Here is a 23,425-nt window from a genome sequence, read left to right on the forward strand (position 1 = left end):
GCCAGGCACCACTGTAAATACTTTGCCAATCTGTGAATTCATTTAATTATTAACCTTCATTTATTATTAATAGCCCTTTGTGGGGGGTGCCCCCATCATACCCATATAACAGACAATGAAACAGGCAAAGCAACTTGCTGCTGATCCCCCAGTTATTAAGTGCTACAGCCAGGTTTCTGGGACTAGCTAGTTGATGCTGTCAACCCACACACATTTGGCCGCTGAAATGGTGGGCACTACTCTTCCCATTTCCAATTCTCCCACAGTGGTATGGACACAGGACCCAGGTCGCCTGGGCACATTTGGAGCAATGTATGTACCTCAGTTATCTTGAATGGCAACAACAACTGGCATAGACCAGAGAACCCAGGGTAGTCCTCAGGACTGAAACCATTCAGCAGTTGGAACCGGATTCCCAGGCAGATCAGTGGTGAAGAATCAGCCTGCAAATGCAGGAGATGCGGGTTTGATCCCTGGGTCTGGAAGATCTCCCTTGAGGAGGAAACGGCTACTCACTTCAGTATTCTTGCCTGGAGAATCCCATGGACAGAGGAGCCTGGTGGACTGGTACACCGTTGTCCAAATATGAGTAGGTCTAGTTCTATCTTAAACGTCCCACACGCGTCTAGGTCCTAGGAAGGGAGAGGGCTTTAAAAAGGTAGATGGAAACCATGGTTTTCCTAAGGGCTGCCCGGCTTAGGACACAAGCACGATCCCTGGCGTGGGCCTCTGAGACATGACACAGCAGGTGTCCCTCTCCCTAAACTGCACAGCCCAGACTCCAGATGACCCAAGGAGAAAATGAGGCAAACAGCTGATGAAGCTGTCCGTTAACTGCGGCCCCACCTGCGCCCTGAGGCCGAGATCTGAGTAGATTAAGGCGTCAACAGTGCCGCGACACGCCACCCCTAGTCGGCTCAGCGGTTGGAGCACAAGGGTGGAGGGACCAGCCCCTAGCGCTGCGTTACGGCGCCCACCAGTGACGTCACGGGCAAGTGCCGGCCAGAAGCCCGCCCCTTCGGGTCACGTGAGGTCGCGCCGCCGGGACCACCGAAATGCTCTGCCCAGAAGTGCGCTGGGTGCCCGCGCTCGCTTCTGTGTGGGCTGTGAGAGTGCTTCTTGGGGTTCGGAGGGGAAGAGGGTAGGTTCTGGCGAGTTTTTCGTGCCAGTCTCGTCCGGCGCCGGCTTCCTCGTTTTCCTTAGCGCCTCGTCAGCACGCTGCCCTGAACTCGCTTCTCTCTGACCGGATGCCCCGGCGTCTCGGCCTCACAGAAGCCGCAGAGGTGGCTGCTGGGCCTCCTAGAGCCCCGGTCCAGACCTTTGCCACCGAGGCGTGATCCTCTTTGTTTGAAAGAAGTTGGCCCAACAGTTCCCCGTGGCCGGTACTGAAGTTTCTGATGTTTGGGGTCTCCTGCTTGCTTGGGTGGAGAGCCTCTTGGGGTCTCCCGTCCCCTGATAGCTCTTGTGACCCTGAATATTTTACTCAATCCAAATCCAGCCACCCTTGTCTCCTCTCCATAGGCACTTTTGGGAGTCAGTGACGTGGTCCCCATAAGCACTTTTTAAGGTTTTTAAATTTGTTCAGACCCAGCACTGTAGGGGCCGAATTCGTCATGTGTGTCTCGGTCCACTCGGTGTGAATGGTCCCAGGAGCGCTCTTGGGCAGAGGAGGCAGGTGGTGGATTGTCCCGAATACCAGCTAGAGCAATTCATGAGGAGGTGGGGGCCATCAGCCAGTGGAGGGCTGGTAGAGACTCCTGCCAATGCTGGAAATGAGACGGAAGACCGTGGGCGGTGTTGGTGATGTAGAAAAGGGACCATTGCGCTCATGGCTCTTCTTGTCTTAGTTTTTAAGGTTCTTGCTTTTCCAAACCGGGAAGAGTGCACAGAGCCAGGGGACATCAGCCATGCTCCAAACCACTTGGCCTCAGGTGAGCCTACCTTCATTTCAGTCTTAAAGGTCACGTTAGCTATCAGGTCATTAGGAAGGGACCGAAAAAGCCTAAGTTGGAGAGGCTGTGGTTTCCCTCTTGAATCCATCCCCAGGGCTAAGGTTGTAAATATGTTGTGGGGGAGGTAAGAGTCTTGTGTGTAGAGTGGAGAGTTTGGATATATAGGTTTAAGTAGAAAAGGGGGGACCCATGTCAAGAAATTCCCCCAGAACATGAAAATAGAGATAATTTGAGGTATTATATAAATAAAAGTTGTGTGCAGAGATATAGAAAACAACTTTGCCTAAAGGGAAGCATGTGGGGGTGGAGTATAAATTAGGAATATGGATTAGCAACAACAAAAAAATAAGGTTGCTAGGTGAGAAACCGCTTGAGAAAAATTCTCAATTGAAGAGATTGCTTCACAAATACTAGATGTATCCCAGAGAGACCTGCATTGTTCTTTCCATATGTGCTTTCAGACTAGGCACATAATGCTGAATAATGCAGACAGGTTCTCCTTTCTCATGGAGGGTACTTTTACCAAAAACAAGTTGATATCATAAGTACCTGTTGCTCAAGTACCGTGCTTGCTAACAGTGAGGGCCGCAGGTGGGCAGCATCAGGATCGCTTGGGTGCTTATTAAAATCGCCAGTTGCTAGGTGCCACCCTAGATCAGTAATCATCCTGGGTAGGAGGGTAGGTCGGTGTCAGGAATCTGTTGTAGCAGGTTCTGTGGGTGATTCTTATGCACCCTCTCAAATTTGAGAAGCCTCAAAGAAGCTCCCTTTGAAGGTGGTCGTCAGGGAAGCCCTCATGGAGGTCGTCACATGAGCTTGAGACCTCCTGAAAGAAGTAAAAATAGGCTGGAGAACTACTGGAGAGAGAGCCAAAGCTGAGCTTTCCAGGGAGTATAGCAAATGTGTCAGCCCTGAGGTAGGGGAGAAAGCTGGGTGTATTCTAGAGACAGAAGTTAGAGGAGGTAGTTCATTGTGAGGTGGGACAGTTAGGCACATGTTTTGGAGGTCACTGTGAAGACTCTGGTCTCACTTCTGAGTTCAGTAGGAAGACCGTAAAGGATTTTAATCAGGACATGTGAAAGGGATGGATTTACATATCAAAAAGATTTTTGGCCCATAGTGGTGACTTGCTTGCAAGAGTGTGAGTCACTTAGGAGGATGTTGCAGTCCAGGTAAGAGGTTAAGTATTGGTGTCCCTGCTCTCTCATCTTTCTTTTTTTAGTAGACTCTTTTTTTTTCCCCAGTGAGAAATTTTAGGTTCATTGTATAATGGCGCAAAAACCACAGAGTCCCCAAATGCTTTCTGGCCCCATACGTGGATAGCCCATTATCAGAGTGGTACATGAATTCAACTGATGAACCTACATTGACATAGTCACCCAGAGTCCATAGCTTGCACTAGGGTTCATTCTTGGTGTTGTACATTCTGTGGGTAACGTGTATAAATGATGTGTATTTACTATTATATCATACAGTGTCTTTTCACAGGCTCTAAAAATCCTGTGTCCTGCCCTCCCTTCCTGGCAACTGTTGATCTTTTTGCTTTTTCCAAAATATTGTGTAGTTGGTATCCTACCTTTTCATGTTGGTTTCATTCACTTAGTAGTATTCATTTCAGGTTCCTGTGTGACTTTTCATGGCTTGATAGCTTGTTTTCTTTTCAGTGCTCTATAATACTCCATTGATTATACCACAATTTATTCACCTACTGAAGGACCATTTGTTTGCTTCCAAGTTTTGGCAATTGTGAATAAAGCTGCAGTAAACATCTTTGTGTTTGTTTTTGTGTGGCCATAAGTTTTTAGCTCATTGGGTAGATACCAAGGAGTATGATTGCTGGATCGTATGGTTAGAATGAGTTTATTCTAGTTTTATAAGGAGCTGTTAAACTGTCTTCCAAAGTTTGTATTTGGAAAAGAATGAGAGTTCGTGTTGCTCCACATCCTCACTAGTGTTTGGTGGTGTCAGTGTTTCGGATTTTGGTCATTCTACTAGGTGTGTTGTGGTATCTCATTGTTTTAATTTGCATTTTCCTGAACACATAAGTTGTAGAGTATCTTGTATACCTGTTTGCCATCTGTATAACTTCTTTGGTGACATTTCTGTTCGGGTCTTTTGCCCACTTTTTCATTGGGTTCATTTTCCTGTTGAGTTTTTAAGAGTTCTTTATGTACTTGGGATAATAGTCCTTTGCTATGTGTGTCTCTTTAAATGTTTTCTCACTATCTGTGACTTGTATTCTCATTTCCTTGAAGTATTGTCCTTTTAAGGTACTGTTTAATTCCCCATCATCTTTTCTTTCAAAAATGTATTTCCTTCAAAACCTTCTCAGCTCTATGATGAGTTACTTTTTTTCAGATGACTTTAAATGAACCTCAACTGCTGCATAAATCTCATTGATTTTTTTTTTTTTTTGGTGAAGAAGTTGATTTTATTGGAATCATAGGCAAAATTGGGGATTGACTTCTTTACAAGTTTGATTCTTCCCATTTAGAAACACTGTATAATTTATTCAGTTCCTCTTGTATTTATTTTAATAGACATATAGTTTTCTTCATCTTGGTTTTACAGGTTTTTGTTGGGTCTGTTCTTAGCTCTTTTCATATGAATGGCATCTTATTTTCTACGATTTTGTCTTTTAGCTGATTATGATGATACTTAGGAAAACTAATCATTTTGGTTCATTTATCCTATATCTAGGTAACTTAATGAATTATTCTGTCAGTTTTAAATGTTTTTCATTGTCTTGGGTCTTGGATATTTTTTTAAAAAGATAGCTATTTCATCTGCAAGAAAAGATATTTATGTTGCTTTTCTATATTTATGTGCCTTCTCCAATCTTTTTAAAAAAATTATTTATTTTTAATTGAAGGATAATTGCTTTACAGTATTGCATTGGTTTCTACCAAACATCAACATGAGTCAGCCATAGGTTTACCCATGTTCCCTCCCACTTGACCATCCCTCCCACCTCCCTCCTCATTCCACCCCTCTAGGTTGTTACAGAGCCGCAGTGTGAGTTCTCTGAGTCATACAGCAAATTCCCGTTGGCTATATGTTTTACATATGGTAGTGTATGTTTCCATGTTACTCCCTCCATACCTCCCAATCTCTCCTCCTCCCCTACCCCTAGCCATGTCCATAAGTCTGTTCTCAATGTCTGTGTCTTCATTGCTTCTCTGCAAATAGTTTCATCAGTACCATCTTTCTAGATTCCAGTTTTAAGCGTTCAGTTCAGTCGCTCAGTCGTGTCCGACTCTTTGTGACCCCATGAATCGCAGCACGCGAGGCGTCCCTGTCCATCACCAACTCCCAGAGTTCACCCAGACTCATGTCCATCGAGTCAGTGATGCCATCCAGCCATCTCATCCTCTGTCGTCCCCTTCTCCTCCTGCCCCCAATCCCTCCCAGCATCAAAGTCTTTTCCAATAAGTCAACTCTTCGCATGAGGTGGCCAAAGTACTGGAGTTTCAGCTTTAGTGTCATTCCTTCCAAAGAAATCCCAGGGCTGATCTCCTTCAGAATGGACTGGTTGGATCTCTTTGCAGTCCAAGGGACTCTCAAGAGTCTTCTCCAACACCACAGTTCAAAAGCATCAATTCTCAGCTTTCTTCACAGTCCAACTCTCACATCCATACATGACCACTGGAAAAACCATAGCCTTGACTAGACGGACCTTTGTTGGCAAAGTAATGTCTCTGCTTTTGAATATGCTATCTAGGTTGGTCATAACTTTCCTTCCAAGGACTAAGCGTCTTTTAATTTCATGGCTGCAGTCACCATCTGCAGTGATTTTGGAGCCCCAAAAAATAAAGTCTGACACTGTTTCCACTATTTCCTCATCTATTTCCCATGAAGTGATGGGACCAGATACCATGATCTTCGTTTTCTGAATGTTGAGTTTTAAGCCAACTTTTCCACTCTCCTCTTTCACCTTCATCAAGAGGCTTTTTAGTTCCTCTTCACTTTCTGCCATAAGGGTGGTGTCATCTGCATATGTGAGGTTATTGATATTTCTCCTGGCAGTCTTGATTCCAGCTTGTGCTTCTTCCAGCCCAGCATTTCTCATGATGTACTCTGCATATAAGTTAAGCAGGGTGACAATATACAGCCTTGACGTATTCCTTTTCCTATTTGGAACCAGTCTGTTGTTCCATGTCCAGTTCTAACTGTTGCTTCCTGACCTGCATACACGTTTCTCAAGAGGCAGGTCAGGTGGTCTGCTTTCCCACCTCTTTCAGAATTTTCCAGTTTATTGTGATCCACACAGTCAAAGGCTTTGGCATAGTCAATAAAGCAGAAATGGATGTTTTTCTGGAACTCTCTTGCTTTTTTGATGATCCAGCGGATGTTGGCAATTTGATCTCTGGTTCCTCTGACTTTCCTAAAAGCAGTTTGAACATCTGTAAGTTCACGGTTCACATATTGCTGAAGCCTGGCTTGGAGAATTTTGAGCATTACTTTACTAGCGTGTGAGATGACTGCAATTGTGTGGTAGTTTGAGCATTCTTTGGCATTGCCTTTCTTTGGGATTGGAATGAAAACTGACCTTTTCCAGTCCTGTGGCCACTGCTGAGTTTTCCAAATTTTATGGCATATTGAGTGTAGCACTTTCGCAGCATCATCTTTCAGGATTTGAAATAGCTCAACTGGAATTCCATCACCTCCACTAGCTTTGTTCGTAGTGATGCTTTCTAAGGCCCACTTGACTTCACATTCCAGGATGTCTGGCTCTAGGTGAGTGATCACACCATCGTGATTATCTGGGTCGTGAAGATCTTTTTTGTACACTTGCCATCACTTCATGGCAAATAGATGGGGAAACAATGGATACAGTGACAGACTTTATTTTGGGGGGCTCCAAAATCACTGCAGATTATGACTGCAGCCATGGAATTAAAAGACACTTGCTCCTTGGAAGAAAAGCTATGACCAACCTAAACAGCATATTAAAAAGCAGACACATTCATTACTTTGCTGACAAAGGTCCATCTAGTCAAAGCTATGATTTTTCCAGTTGTCATGTATGGAGGTGAGAGTTGGACCATAAAGAAAGGTGAGCACTGAAGAATTGATGCTTTTGAACTGTGGTTTTGGAAAAGACTCTTGAGAGTTCCTTGGACTTCAAGCAGATCCATCCAGTCCATCCTAAAGGAAATCAGTCCTGAAAGTTCATTTGAAGGACTGATGCTCAAGCTGAGGCTCTAATACTTTGGCCACCTGATGGGAAGAACTGACCCATTGGAAAAGACCCTGATGCTGGGAAAGATTGAAGGCAGGAGGAGAAGGGGACAACAGAGGACGAGATGGTTGGATGGCTCACCAACTTGATGGATATGAGTTTGAGTAAGCTCCGGGAGTTGGTGATGGATGGAGAAGCCTGGCGTGCTGCAGACCATGGGGTTGCAAAAATTTGGATTAACTGAGCCACTGAAATTATATAGTATCCCTGTTCAGGGTACATATGGCTGCAGCAAGGATTGCCTATGTGATTATCATTCCATTCAGACTCACAGATCAGTTGCCTCACTGTCCCAACAGCCTCAAATGTTTCTCCTCTGTCCTAAACGGTTGCCTCAATGTGGGATCTCACCCCTCCTTCAGTTCACCCCCAGGTGCAGTCCTCCTCACACTCCTCTTTTCCCCCCTACTTCTTTTGTCCTACAGAGTTTGCATGGTTTTATATATTCTTTTCTGGTGATCAGGTACTCCTGCTCGCTCTCAGCTGCTGTTCTATAAGATCGTCTGTGTCTGAAGGTGTATTCCTGATGAATCCATGGAGAGAGAAGTACTCCTTTTCCACTTATGCCTCCACCATCTTGGATCTCCTGAACATTCCTATTTTTAGTTTTTTAAGGAACCTCTGTACTCTTTTCCAGAGTCCGTATCAATTTACTTTCCCATCATCAGTGTAGGGAGGCTCTCTTTTCGCCACACCCTCTCTAGCATTTATTGTTGGTAGATTTTTAGATGATGGCTCTTCTGATCAGTGTGATACTTCATTGTAGTTTTGATTTGCATCTTTTCATGTGCTTCCTGGCCACTTGTATGTCTTCCTTGGAGATGTCTGTTTAGATCTTCTGCTCATTTGTGATTCGGGTTTTTTTTTTTTTTTTTTATATTGAATACATGAGCTGTTTGTAAATTTGGGAGATTAATCCCTTATTGGTAATATTGCTTGCAGATATTTTCTCCCATTCTGTGGGTTTTTTCTGTGCAAAGGCTTTTGAGTGTAATTAGGTCTCATTTTCTTCTTTCCATTACTCTGGGAGATGAATTGAAAAAGATATTGACACGATTTATTTCAGAGTGTTCTGCCTATGTTTTCCTCTAAGAGTTTATAGTATCTGGTCTTACATTTATTTAATCTATTTTGAATTTATTTTTGTAGATGGTGTTAAAGAAAGTTCTAATTTCAGTTTTTTAAATGTGTAGCTGTAGTGGGACTATTTCAAAGGAGTGGCTTCTCTGCATGTAGTGTAAGCTGGTGGAGAAGGCTAGAGAGAAACTAGGGCGGGGAACATATGTGGTTGTACACATGTATTTTTGCTGAGCAGAGACAGGGAGAGTAGTTGGTGTACAGAGAATAAGGTGACAGGTTATGGGTACCCCAGACTTCCCTGGTAACTCAGCTGGTAAAGAATCTGCCTGCAATGCAGGAGACCCTGGTTCGATTCCTGGGTCAGGAAGATCTGATGGAGAAAGAATAGACTACCCCCTCCAGTTTTCTTGGGCTTCCCTGGGGGCTCAGATGGTAAACAATCCGCCTACAATGCAGGAAACATGGCCTTGATCTCTGGGTTGGGAAGATCCCCTGGAGAAGGGAATGGCTAGGACTCCAGTATTCTGGCTTGGAGAATTCCATGGACAGAGGAGCCTGGCAGCCTACAGTCCTGCCAGGGGTTGCAAAGACACAACTGAACAACTTTTAGTATGGTATGTCAGGGCAGCTGATGCTAGAGAGACAGCTCCATGGAGACAGGAACATAAGAGGTTGATACAGTTACAGCCCCTGATGAGCCCCTGATGCCAGGCTTTGAGGTTTAGAGCTGCAGAGCTGAGCAGGTAGGAAGCCTTGGTGATCCACATTTGAAGGTGGGAACCAGTGCTCTTGTCCATAGAACAGACCTTCCACGGGGCTCAGAGTCACAGACCTTGGCAGGTCTGTTTCTTCCCTGAAGCTCATACTGGCCCCCTCTGGCCCTCACTCAGAGCCTGAGCAGGAACCTGTTGTTTCAGGAGCCAGTGACCTTTGAGGACGTGGCCGTGTACTTCACCCAGAACCAATGGGCCAGCCTGGACTCTGCGCAGAGGGCCCTGTACAGGAGGTGATGCTGGAGAATTACGCAAATGTGGCTTCCCTTGGTAAGATCTCTCAGTGGCCCTCTGATAGTTGGTCTTCCTCAGATGTCTTGGGAGTTCTAGTAGTCCTCAGGGTTCTGTGGAGATGCTGGGTGGGGAAATCCCAGGTTCCCCTTGGCTTTGAAGTTGGACTTTATTCCTTCCCAGGGAAGAGCGTGGTTTTGGACCCTGAGGGAAAGGACTCTTGGGGTGCCCCAGGAGACCTCAGTTCCTCCGTCCTTGCAGTGTGGTGGATGTGGGCCCTCTCCTGTGTGCAGGAGCCTCCCAGGATATCGGTACATTCATCCTTCCTGAGGGGATGTCCTTTCTTCTGAGTCAGGGCGAGCTTGCACTTCCTCCCTGGGGAGAATCACTGTCTCCCTGATCTTTGCATGGAGTCAGTTTGGACCCCTTCCTCAGAACCCCTGTGTGGCTCATTGGTCCCCCAGGCAGTCCCCTTCTCCCCCCCCAACTCAACTCGCCTGCCTTGGGGTGGGCAGAGGGATCTCAGTAACAGCTCTGGATGTCTCCCCTCAACTTGTCTGTCTCTCTCTCTTGTTGGAGTAGTGTCTCCATTCCCCAGACCTGATCTGATCTCCCAGCTGGAGAGAGGGGAAGCTCCATGGGACCCCGATCCCTGGGAAGCAGAGGATTTGAGAGGCATCTGTCCAGGTGAGTAAGGGGACTTAGCACCTTCTGGTTTTGCCTTCCTGGTTTACTGGAAATGTTTCTTCTGCAGTGGAGAGCAAAGCTCCCTGTAGCTGACCCTCTGACCTGTATTGAGTTCCCATCCCAAACCTGTAAGGACAGTTTTCATGGCAGGGTGGTAGGGTTTCAGCTATACTTTAAAGAAGGTGTGATTCTGTGCATCAAACTGATTGATTTGTACCATAGCTATGATTTTATTTGCCTTTTTAGTGTTTATATAATTTTTAGTATTTTAAAGTTCCTGATGCCATAACGTTGTGGTTTACAATGAATTTGTTTTAAATGGGGCCATAGAGGAAAGGGCAAGAATACTACCCCACTGAACACACACACCCACTTACCCTAAAATTTCCTGGAATCTTTGCTGATGAGTTAGTCCTGGGAGGTTTTAATTATTTGGGTTTTCTTTACTCATTCCCAGGTAGCTCAGATGGTAAAGAATCTTCCTGCAATGTGGGAGACCTAGGTTCAATCCCTTGGTTGGGAAGATCCCCTAGAGAAGGAAATGGCAACCCACTCCAGTATTCTTGCCTGCAAAGTCCCATGGATGGAGGAGCCTGGCAGGCTACAGTCCATGGGGTCGCAAAGAGTTGGACGTGACTGAGCGAATTCACTTTTCTTTGCTTTAGGAAGAAACTTTCCAGGCCTCACTTCTCACACATATTGTGATACTGTAAAAAGTGGTTTCTTCAGCAGTAAAACCACGGTGGCCTACAGTTCTCCAATCAACTTGTATTCCCACTGACTTGCTGAAATAATCTTTTATCCCAGAATGTTATATGAAATATTTAAAAGTAGAATTGTCAGGCTGTTATTTAGAATTCAAAATTGGGGGTGGTTTCCTGGCTTCCAGGTGGGGCATTGGGGTCCATCGTTTCTCTGTTTGTGTTGCTGGGCTTCTCAGCTGCTCCCCTTCATCTCACCGATGTCTTATCCCTCCCTGAGGGTCTCCCTCTCTCTCTCTTTTGAAGCCTGTTTGCATTTCGTGCTGGTCCATCTTACCTCACCCATTCTTTTTTCCCCTCCTGCTTCCTTTCCTTCCCACTCTTGAAGTTCTCATTTGCCCACCTCACCTGCCCTGGTTCATTGCCCAGCCCTTCCTTATAAGAGGCACTTCCTGGACTGCAGTGTCATCTCTTGTCCAGTTTATGCTGTTGTTTTCCTTTTTCTCTCTTATCCTCTCTTATGGAGGCTCATAACCATCTCATGGGATATTTTTGAAATACCGCATCCTACGAGAGAAAACCAGGACCACTGCATCCCATTTCCCTTCCAGTTCAGTAACGAGGAAACTTGTGGTTTCTTTGGTCAGGTGGTGAGAGGGGCATCAAGACAGAAGAGCCAGCGGTAGCGCAGCAAGCCTCCGAGGGCACAGAGGCCCACGGCAGGCCCGTGGGAGGGCTTCTCACGAATGTGTCTCAGCACTTGGATTTTGAAAATAAGGCAATGTGGCAGACTTTCAATCTGAATCCCAATCTGATACTTCGAGGTGGCATGAAGTTCTACAAATGCAAAGAATGTGGGAAGATCTTCCGATATAACTCACAGCTCCTTCGGCATCAGAGTAGGCACACTGGGGAAAAGCCCTTCAAGTGCAAGGAGTGTGGCAAAGCTTTCAAGTCCAGCCAGAACTGTATCGTACATGAGAAAAATCACATTGGCAAAGGACCCTATGAATGTAAGGAGTGTGGCAAAGGTCTGAGTTCCAAAACCGCCTTGACTCAGCATCAGAGGATCCACACGGGGAGAAGCTCTATAAATGTAAGGAGTGTGGCAAAGGTCTGAGTTCCAACACTGCCTTGACCCAGCACCAGAGACTACACACTGGGGAGAAGCTCTATAAGTGTAAGGAGTGTGGGAAGGCGTTCACCCAGAAGATCACCTCCATTCAGCATCAGAGAGTTCACACCGGAGAGAAGCCCTATGAGTGTAAGGTGTGTCGGAAAGCCTTCAAGTGGTACCCCAGCTTTCTTCAGCATCAGAAAAGGCACCGTGTGGAGAGGCCCATCAAGGCTTTTGGGCCGCCCCTGCTGCGTCCCCAAGGCCCCTCTGCATCCTTAGCTCCCGGGTGTCTCCCGGGCCTGGGCTCTACTCCTGTGGCCGTGGCCTTGCCACACACCGTCCTCATTCCTGCCTCCGGGCCCATGTTCATGCTGCTGCCCGCCTCTGGGGTTCTTTCTTCCCCTGTCCAAGTAGTTCGTGTCTTCCAGGGTCTTCCTCCTGCTGTGAAGCCTTCCCCAGTTATTCTGACCCCTTCTCCTCACCCCCGTGACCTCTCTCTTGGCACTTCTCTGGCTGTTACAGCAGATCTCTAACCTACTTCAGCTTGATCTGTAGCTTTTACACTGTACCTGTGTTCCAGCTATTTGAGCATAAACCCCATTGTAATCGAGATGCATCTAAAGACTGTGTTATATACAGTGTATTCTCTTCTGGGTAGAAAACGGAAGCACTTGACTTTCATATTGGTCCCTTTCAGACTTGAACAGTAATGGCCGTATCTGCATCATGGGGCTGCTCGTGGGTGAAGTGCTGGTAGGACACTGTGGTGAATTAGGGATCTTTGAGAGAAGATATCCCCATGTCAGGCCCCTGTGATGTGAGAGAAGCTGCCTGGGAGAAACAGGAGGCATGTGAGATCTGTCAGAGTTTAGAATTGGCCTGAGTTTCCAACCAGGGCCTTTAGAAATGAATGCAGGTGGTTCAGTGGTTGAAGGTTCATGGTGTCTTCATGCAGTGGAAGTTGGGTTGCCTTTGACACAGATCATTGAGGATCTCGTACGTCTCTGCAAAAAATCATGCGGAATAACCAGTTAAAAAACATGTATTGGGCTTCAAGGGTGGCTCAGGGATAAAGAATTCACCCTCAATGCAAGAGAAATGGGTTCAGTCCCTGGTCCAGGAGATCCCACATGCTATGGAGGAAGTAAGCCCCTGTGTTGCAGCTACTGAGCCTACCTGCCTCAGCTACTGAAGCCCGAGAGCCCTAGAGCCTATGCTCTGCAACAAGAGAAGCCACTGCTGTGAGAACCCTGTGTACTGCAACCAGAGAGTAGCCTCTAATTGCTGCAGGTAGAGAACAGCCTGTGCAGTAAGAAGACCCAGCACAGTCAAAAAAAATACATGTACACAGTGATAGCAATTATTTATATGATTGATAGGAATCATGTCTTGAAACATGAAAGGTTTTTTATTTTTTAATCTTTAGTTTTGCTCTTGATATGTAGTTTCCTTTTACCTTTGGTTTCCTAAGCGCACACACACCAAAGCATTCATCTTTGCTCCACCCATTGGGTACATTTTTCTTGGTGGGCGTTCTGGTTTGCTGTTTGCAAGCATTGGTTTCTGCATTTCCTTTTCTCCAGATAGCATAAATTATGAGTTTGGCAAACTACTAAAGAAATAGGAGCAGAAGATTTGGGGGAAATCTGAATATGCCTGTGTAATGTTTTTAAAATAATTTTTACTTATTTATTTTTGTTGGCACTGGGTCTTCACTGCTGCCCTGGGCTTTCTCTACTCGTGGTGTGCGGGCTTCTTGTTGCAGTGGCTTCTCTTGTTGTGGAGCACGGGCTCTAAGTGTGTGGGCTCAGTAGTTGTGGCACGTAGCCTTAGTTGCCCCACATTGTGTGAGATCTTCCCAGACCTGGGGTCAAACCTGCAGTCCACCAGGCTCCTCTGTCCTCCACTGTCTCCTGGAGTTAGCTCAAATTCTTATCCATTGATCAGTGAGGCTATTTAACCATCTAATCCTCCACCTTCTTCTGCCTTCAGTCTTTCCTAGCATCAGGGTCTTTTCAGTGAGTTAACTTGGTGTCAGATAGCTAAATTATTGGAGCTTCAGCTTTAGCATCAGTCCCTCCAATGAATACTCAGGGTTGATATCCTTTAGATTGACTGGTTTGATCTCCTTGCAGGTCAAGGGACTCTCAAGAGGTTGTGACAGGTTAGTGAAGTAGAACTTTGGATTGTTCTTGCTTTTGACTTTAGATGAGGTCTTTTATAACTATGCAAAAGACTATGTGAAGTAATTCCTGGGAAAAGAACTGAGTTATGCATTACAGGCACACCTTATTTTATTGCACTTCATTATATCTGTTTTGCATATACTGTGTTTTTTACAAATTGAAGGTTGTGACAACACTGCATTATTGGAAAATGGCTAAGATATTTTAGCAATAAAGTAATTTTTAATTAATGCTGTTCCTCTTTTTTTTTTGACATAATACTATTACACACTTCACAGATTGTAGCGTAAACAACTTTTATATGCACTGGGAAACCAAAAAATTCACGTGACTTGCTTTCTTGCTGTATTTGCTATATCATGGTCCTCTGGAACCAAACCCACAATATCTCCAACATATGCCTTACTAGCACTGTTGTGCTGTGCTTAGTCACTCAGTGGTGTCCAACTCTGTACCCACCAGGCTCCTCTGTCCATGGGGATTCTCCAGGCAAGAATACTGGAATGGGTTGCCATGTCCTCCTCCAGGGGATCTTCCCAACTCAGGGATCAAACCTAAATCTCCTGCATTGCAGGCGGATTCTTTACCATCTGAGCAACCAGGGAGCCCAAGAACACTGGAGTAGGTAGCCTTTCCCTTCTGCAGGGGATCTTCCCGATCCAGGAATTGGAACTGGGGTCTCCTGCATTGCAAGCGGATTGTTTCCCAGCTGAGCTACCGTGGAAGCTGGTAAAGTATTAGCACAGATTTAAAGTAAATCCTTAAATGTTTATGGAAGGGGCCATACATTTTTTAAAGTTGTTTTTCTATCTACATGTTTCTCCATTGCCATTAGTGCTTCTTAAACTTTACCATGTGTCTCGATAACCTGGTATAGAAAGAGTAATTTTCTGGCCTAACTCTCAGAGATTCTGATTTTTAAAACATGTTTTATGAGAGTATAGTTGATTTACAATGTTGTGTTAGTTTCTGTTCTACAGCAAAGTGTCTGTGGATATCCATGGTGATGCCCAGACCTTTAGTGTGGACCATGCTTTGAGAGAGCTGCCTTGAGCAGAAGATGTCTGGGGCTGTACATTGATAAAGGGCTTGCCCTGTTAACTCAGTGGTCTTCAGGAAAGAGACCTCTAAAAATAGTTTGGGTGGTGTCACTTTAGAAGGAGAGAGAAAAGCAAGTGGAACTGGTCCATAAGGAAGAAAAGGGAAGGGGAAAGAGATGTGATGTGGCCTGTGGAGAGTCCTGAGTTCTCACCTGCCAGGAAGTGCCTGAGGTGGACAGTGGCTACTTTTTGCTGTTTTTGTGGCTTACTTGCATGTTCACTGAAAGAGTGAGAAAATATTTTTTCTTATATAAAGTTAATACACTTTAAAAATAGCTCTTGGGTTAAAGAGAACACAGAGTGGATGCTGCAGATGAGTGGGACCGAACAGCAGAAGGATGAGATGTAGCATGGTCTATGGCATGTGGCAGAAGGTGGGGCTTGGAATAAGCTTTACAGTCTTGGATGCATTCTTTGTGTGAAAAGTCACTGAGTCGTGTTCTGACTCTTTGCAGCCCCGTGAACTGTAGCCCGCCAGGCTCCTTTGTCCATGGGATTTTCCACCAAGAATACTGGAGTGGGTTGCCATTTCCTTGTCCAGGGGACCTTCCTGACCCAGGGATCGAACCCAGGTCTCCTGCATTGCAGGCAGATTCTTTACCACTGATCCACCTGGGAAGTTTGAAGGCTTGCAGTTCAGAGTTGGGGATGGTGGTAGTCGTGGGAACCAAAATAATTACCCCAAAACTAAAACCAAATATAGACCTTTTCCCCAGTAAACTTAGCAGAAATAAGATACAACAGACTTTGTTAAGATGGCCATTGAACATAGCATTCACACCCTCCTGAAACCCCATTGAGAAAGAGATTAAAAATTAAAAAGCATAAACTCAGAAGAACAGTGAAAATAAGCTAATTATAACATTTTGGAAACTCGAAATTAGGTGAAGGAGTTATGACTAAGTACAGCTAAGAAAAGTAAATCCTAAACCATGTTGCGGGAAGCTGAGCAGTGCCTCCATGTGGCAGAAAAGGTTAAAGATTCGGGTAACTTCTGAAAGTCTGCTGGCAACACAGGAGACCTGGGTTGGATCCCAGGGTGGGGAAGATCCCCTGGAGAAGGCAATGGCTACCGACTCCAGTGTTCTTGCCTGGACATCCTATGGACAGAGAAGCCTGGCGGACTGTACAGTTCATGGGGCTGCAAAGAATTGGACATGACTTTGCGACTAACACTTTCTCTTTTCTGGAAGTGTAGGTGATGCTGGTGGGGTGAAGAACAGGAAAATCAACTAAAAGTCTTTAAGAAACACTGAGATTCCATGTCACTTCCCCACCCCTCTCTCCCTGGGAGCAGTGTAGCAGGAATTTTTGGTGTCGGGGAACAACAATAAATGTTAAGTCCTTCCCCTTGTAACCAAAACCTGCTCATCTCTTGAGGATGCTGCTTCCCCAGCACCATCCCTCACATCACATATTCTGGGTCCTCTTTCTCTGTGAAAGTTTCAGGCCACTCCACCTCTCACTTTGCCCCAAAACCTCCACCTTTGAATCCTGTCATCAGGCTGGAACCTCTGGGTCACATGCCCTTTGTTCCTTGAAGATGTTAGCTCATCACCTGCTGTCACTCTGCTCAACATTAATCTTAATTCTTGGTGTTTTCAGTGGATGAGCCTTCCAACAGCTCACCTCTCATTTTCTTTCTTACCCTTTCATTTTTCCTGAACCACTCCTTGATCATATCCTAGACCTCTTCATGATATAAAACTTCACCCCTCTGTAACCTCAGCACTTTAAATATCTTGACCTGTCTTTCTAATTTCTTCCTTTTAGAATCCTGATGCTAACAGTCCTTCAGCTCCCACTGTTCCCCTCTTTCACTGCTCTTCACTTTCTTCATGCCTGTTCTTTCTTTATCCTGCTTAAAGTCCATGGTCAGTTATTAGAACAGTTCCTCTACATTCTCCTTTAATGGACTTGCCCTTTTCTGGCTTTGGTATAGACACAGTTGGCAGGACCCCATCTCTGACTAAATGCAGTTCTTTGCCTTCTTTGTGCCTGCGTCCATGCTACCAAAAGTAGTCAGGAAAAGCACATTGTCATGTGGAATTATCCTGCTTGAGGTTCATGATAAGTAACTTCAAGTAGGCCCTTAATGCCTCCTACATCATACTGTATCTCCAGGGTTCCCTTCATTTTCCTGGCCTACTGCTCTGTACCTCCTCTCACAAACCTCCCAGACCCTCCTGCCCGGTCGTCACCAGCCTCAGCTGATAGATTGTGCTCTCTGCTGGGATAACTGAGCTCCAGGAAGTGGCTGTGCCTTCAGCCCTGGTGCCAGAGTGAGGAGACACAGGTGGGACCCTTCCTCATTTCTTCTCCTTTTCAATTTCTAACATCTGACCTTCTCCCACCCACTTCTCATCTCATGTCCTAAGGCAGCTCTGTCCCGTTCAGCAGCCCGCTTCTACTTCCTAATTCCCGGTCAGTGTGCGGTTGCAGACATTTTTTTTTTTTTTTGGTCACATTGTGTGGTTTATAGGATCTTAGTTCCCCAACCAGGAATTGAACCTGGGCCCACAGCAGTGAAAGTGCAAAGTCCTGTCCACAGGACCATCAGTGAATTCCCCAGAATCTATTTTAACATGTTTAAGCAGAAAGGGATTTGCTACAAACCACTAGGTAGCTTACAGAATTCCCAGAAAGGAACCAAGCTGGGCTGTCACATAGGCATGCTCAGAAAAGGGACCAAGGACAGCACCAACAGGCTCCAGTGGAAACCCAGCAGCTGCTGGTGCCTGCTGCTGGACTGGCACCCTCACCACACCGAAGAGAGGGGCTAGACCTCCAGGAGGCTTGCTACATGCGCTGAGAAAAACCAGGTGCATCCACATCCATTTAAGGATCCTGACTATAGGGTCTCATGACCTTTATTTCCATCTTCCAAGTTGTACCTGCTCAATGGAAATTGGTTGTATGTGTACATCTAAGGAGCAAGGGCTTCTGGGAAATAGTTTTGAATTCTGCCTCATAAGTGAGATTTATAAGGTGGAGCAGTCCTAAAAAAAAAAGGGAAAGGATTTTCAAAACATTTGGAGCAGCTTTTATAAAATATCAAATATTCATTTCAGGCATAGAAAATGACCAAAATCTCTGAAGAATACACTATATTCATGGGTAGGGAAGGTCAATATCCAGATTTCAATTTTTGCCAAGTGAATTTTTATGTTAAAAGTAATTCCAATCAAAATTTACAAGGGAAGTTGTCTGTGTGTGCGTGCATGTGTGTACGTGTGGAACCTCACAAATTGATTCTAGAATTTATACAGAAGAGCAAAGGACAAAGAATAGCTAAGACATTTTTGAAGAAGTTGGCTGATTTTGTGCTACCAGATATTAAATATATTGATAATGAAAAACAACAAAAGCAAAAACAAAGCTGACCTATAAAACAGCAATAGAGTGTTTAGAAATAGACACATTTTATACACAGTTACACACATTTATACAAAGTACAGAATTATAGAGAAAGTATAGAGTGATCAGCATCAGTGGCACAGGCTGAGGAAACATACTTCCTCTCCTCTTCTTCCTCCTCTCTTCTCCTCTTACTACTTCTTTCGTTCTGTCCCACGTTCCAGGAACCCAGTCCCAAATGCTGCCCCTCAGTGGTCCAGCACTCCCCACCTTTGCCCTATTTGTTTTCTGAAAGCAATAGTAGATATTTTGTTTCTAAAATATCTTGAATTAAAGATTCTCAAAGTGCTTTACAAAATGTGGTCTTTTTACACTTCTATAAGTAGATCAGTACAAAAAGCTTATTTTATGGCTGTTCAGAAAGAAGTTATATGATTTGCTTTAAGGTAAAAATCATATTGTCTTATTAATTTTTTTAAGATTTGTTTATAGCTGTGCTAGGTCTCCATTGCTGTAGTCTGGCTTTTCTCTAGTTGCAGCGAGTGGAGGCTACTCTTGTTGCGGCACACAGGCTTCTCATTGCAGCGGCCTCACTGGGGTGGAGCAGGGGCTATAGGCTCTCAGACTTCAGTAGCTCCATCTCGCAGGCTCTAGAGCGCTGGCTCTGTAACTGTGACGTATGGGCTTGGTTGCCATGCGGCATCTGTGATCTTCCCAGTTCAGTTCAGTTCAGTCGCTCAATCGTGTCCGACTCTTTGTGACCCCATGAATCATAGCATTCCAGGCCTCCCTGTCCATCACAAACTCCCGGAGTTCACTCAGACTCAAGTCCATCGAGTCAGTGATGCCATCCAGCCATCTCATCCTCTGGCGTCCCCTTCTCCTCCTGCCCCCAATCCCTCCCAGCATCAGAGTCTTTTCCAGTGAGTCAGCTCTTCACATGAGGTGGCCAAAGTACTGGAGTTTCAGCTTCAGCATCATTCCTTCCAAAGAAATCCCAGGGCTGATCTCCTTCAGAATGGATTGGTTGGATCTCCTGGCAGTCGAAGGGACTCTCAAGAGTCTTCTCCAACACCACAGCTCAAAAGCATCAATTCTTCGGCGCTCAGCTTTCTTCACAGTCCAACTCTCACATCCATACATGACCACAGGAAAAACCATAGCATTGACTAGACGGACCTTTGTTGGCAAAGTAATGTCTCTGCTTTTGAATATGCTATCTAGGTTGGTCATAACTTTCCTTCCAAGGAGTAAGCGTCTTTTAATTTCATGGCTGCAGTCACCATCTGCAGTGATTTTGGAGCCCCAAAAAATAAAGTCTGACACTGTTTCCACTGTTTCCCCATCTATTTCCCATGAAGTGATGGGACCGGATGCAGGGATCAAACCTGTGTCCTCTTCATTAGCAGGTAGATGCTTAACCATTGTGCCACCAAGGAAGGCCCCAAGTCATATTATCTTAAAAGCTAGCTAATATATAAAAGAATATCTTGCTTAAAGAAAATATTTTGAAACTTCTATTACAAGAAGCCCAGTTGTAGGGCTGGCTCATCTATTTCTCATAAATGAATCAGTAATGATTGTTATTTCTACCAAAATATTTCGCCTCACTAGTTACAATGTGTGTTAGTTGCTCAGTCCTGTCGGACTCTTTGTGATCCCGCAGGGTGTAACCTGCCAGACTCCTCCGTCCATGAGATTTTCCAGGCAAGAATACTGGAGTGGGTTTCCATTTCCTTCCCCAGGGGATCTACCTGACCCAGGGATTGAACCCAGGTCTCCTGCATTGCAGGCAGACTCTTTACTGTCTGAGCTACCAGGACTGTTACAGGAAATTTCAGTTGGCCACAATTTTCAATTTACCCCATTACCACCTTCCTAAGGACACCTTGAATTGTTTTAGTCATGACCTGTGGCTTATGGGATTCAGTTTCCCAACCTGGGACCGAACCCTGGCCCCTAGCAGTGGAAGTGGAGAGTCCTAACTACCAGACCACCAGGGAATTCCCCTTGGATTTTAATAATGAGAAAAATATCTACTTTACTGGTGCTGTTTACCATTTAACATTTAAGCACAATGCACTGAAAGTTAGATTTTTCTATGTCAGGTTTGTATTTTAAAAAACTCCAGAAATGGTAAATGGCCTTGCTTCAGGACAGTGACTAGAGACAGAACTGAAATGTATCAATGCCCACTTTCAGCTGTAATCTTTACTTTGTAAGAAAAGCAGTCTCAGGTATAAAGTGTATCAAATAAATACATGGGATAGATGAATTTTCTTCTTGCCCTTGTTTTGCCGGCAATCTTAGCAGTTTAGTTATAATTTGTTCTTCAGTGACTATTAGCAAATTGGTTATCTAAGGAACGAGTGAAGTTCATTAGATTCTGTCAATAAAAGTGCAAATAATGAGTCTCAAAGGTATAGGCAGCAAAAATATGAAGCCAATTGTGTCTGTTCCTAAGAAGGTTTTCTTCATAGCCACTGTTCTGGGACCAGGGCAGTTTTCTTGTACCTTTTCAGCTGTCTCATTTTCCATAAACAAGATGCCTAATTATTATTTTTTTAATATTTATTTATTTGACTGCATTGAGTCTTAGTCAAGGCATACTATACCAATCTTCATTGCTTCAAGTGGGATCTTTCGCTGTGGTGCACAGAATCTCTACTTGCAGCTGGAGGGCTTAGTTACTCCGAGACATGTGGGATCACAGTTCCCCAACCAGGGACTGAACCTGTGAACCATTGCAAGACGGACTCTTAACCACTGGACCAGCAGGCAAGTCCAGATGCCTAATGATTTTATGAGCGGTTAAGAAGAGGTGCCTACATTATCTCCACTTTTAAGCTCTTGACCATATAAAGTGGCTTTTAAATTTCTTTTTTTTTTTTTTTCCTAATTAGAAATACATGCTTTGGAGCAAAAATCTTGCCTGGAAAAACACCTAGGCCTGAATTTCACCACTTTTAATGCTTTGGTGAATATACAAACACACACAGTGAATGTGCATGCATGCATGAATTATAGTTATGCATACTCTGTCACAGAGTTCAGTTAGCAGAACACAATGTATGTGTCCTAGTAAACAAATCATCTGTAGTATCACGTGATATTGCACTGCATGGATTTCTCTTCTTCCTGGAACTAATATCTTATTATTGAATGTTTAGGATATTTCCATTTTGAATCTCTCTAAATACTTAGATGAACATCTAGTACATATGTGATTGACACAATTATGATTTATTATTTTTTACCTCATTCCATTTCAAAGGAGTGGAATATTTCTGTAAAATTAAAGGCCTCTTTGATACCTAGCCCAAGCTTGTCCTGCTCACTGTACAAGGCCAATAAATTGAAAGGTGAGTCGTTGGGGCAAGGAATAATGACTTTAACTGGAAAGCCAGCAGGCCAGGAGTGATAGACTAATGCCTTGTTGCAAAGAACCCTCTTCCTTCAGCCAGAATTTGGGCTTCTGTTGCACAGGGAAGGGGAGGGCTCACTGCAATGCCAGTGGGCCAGGGGGACCCGCCCCTTTTACACCTTCTGTTCTTCTGTTTCGCTCTTATTATTTTCCCAGAGCTGCTCTATAAATCATAAATGGCCCTGCTTTTCACGTTGAGAAAGCCAGCATTGGTGCTGCTGTCCAAGGGACGCTGGAGACAGTCATGCCGTGGGCAGCCTCGTGTGCAGGTTCTCTGTTTGTCTCTGTGGGTTATTAGTCTCTCCCCGGTTACTCAGCAACATGTTCCCTCATTACCATTGTGCTTGAGGTATGTTACTAGAGGATTCAGGAAAGTAAGGGAGTAAACCAAAAAGAAATATTTAGAGCTCAGGAAATGGAGGATCCAATATTCACAGAGTAGTGAAGGGATGGGAAGAGAGTTGTACGCCTGTCCTAGGCAACAGCCTGTTTGAATTGAGTAGAACGATTAAATACTGTGGGGGTTAGGCCTCCAGGAAAAAAGGACAACAATATTCTAATTCCAGGCACATCATTATGCACTGTCAGAACACCAAGGAGTAAAAGAACCTAATTAAGAGCTTCTGCGGGTGTGTGGGAGTGGGGAACAGATCACATACATCGAGGAAGTGGAATCGGAATGGCGCGAGACTTCTCAGTAGCATCATGGGATGCTCCAAGAGAGTGGACAGTGCCTTAAAAATTCTGAAGAAAATTATTTTCAACCTAGAATTCCATCCCTAGCCAAACTATCCATCAAAAGTAAATTAATGAAGTAGAATGCTAAGTGCTAACTATAAATGTACTGAGAGTACTGAAGCTGTAAATCACTTTCTGACCATTATAATAAAGATTGGTTCAGGTAAGAATCAATGGATGCTCAGTCTAGGGGGAAATTTAATGAGGATCAGAATATTTGTTTAATCTTCAATGTTTCCCCATGGAAGCTTATTTGTTGCAAGAGAAATCACAAAGTATTTACAAATTGCACAGCACCTTGACTGTATTATCAAAATTAACACCACCAAAGAGGGGAATTTGGAAATTGTATCCTTCATACGTGATGCCCTGAGAAAAGCACATCACTTGTGAGTATCCTAGTAAGGGATGATTATCCCAAATCTAATCATGGGGAATAACCAGGCAAACCCAGTATGGTGTATTTCTATTCAAAAAGGTGATTCCGTGTTCTTTTAAAATGTGTCATAAAAGACAAAGGCTGAGCAGGTATTCCAGATTAAGTGTGACTAAAGAGATATGATGCTAAATGCAATACCTGAGTGGATGGTCTATTGAAGGAAAAATAAACTGCTATAAAGGACATTATTGCAACATTAAAATATAGACAATAGATTAGATCCAAACTGGATCAATATTAAATTTACTAAAGGTTAACAGTATTGTTATTATGTAAGAATATTTTAAGGAAATATACACACTGAAATATTTATGGATAAAGGGCCATGATGTATGAATATTACTTTTTAAAATTATTTAATTGGAGGCTAATTACTTTACAACATTGTAGTGGTTTTT

The 23,425-nt window shown here is 44.3% G+C and overlaps 2 protein-coding genes across 2 annotated transcripts in view; both read left to right on the forward strand.

Annotated features, from left to right (window-relative positions):
• Positions 1–987: 987 nt before the first annotated feature.
• Positions 988–14,511, forward strand: LOC102274445 (zinc finger protein 621). Its single transcript, XM_005891065.2, is given in 7 exon segments — positions 988–1,141; positions 1,848–1,931; positions 9,192–9,273; positions 9,276–9,317; positions 9,861–9,965; positions 11,314–11,739; positions 11,742–14,511. Coding segments are annotated over 6 exon segments (1,254 nt in total). The 5' UTR covers positions 988–1,141; positions 1,848–1,907; the 3' UTR covers positions 12,317–14,511.
• LOC102274737 (zinc finger protein 621) overlaps positions 9,299–23,425 on the forward strand; it is a 43,007-nt gene continuing 28,880 nt past the window's right edge. The window contains exons 1-2 of the mRNA XM_070360168.1: positions 9,299–9,317; positions 9,861–9,965. The gene's annotated coding sequence lies outside the window, so the exon portion shown is untranslated. The remainder of the gene's footprint in view (positions 9,318–9,860; positions 9,966–23,425) is intronic.

Source organism: Bos mutus, chromosome 22 (assembly GCF_027580195.1).
Source record: "Bos mutus isolate GX-2022 chromosome 22, NWIPB_WYAK_1.1, whole genome shotgun sequence".
NCBI classification, from domain to species: Eukaryota; Metazoa; Chordata; class Mammalia; order Artiodactyla; family Bovidae; genus Bos; species Bos mutus.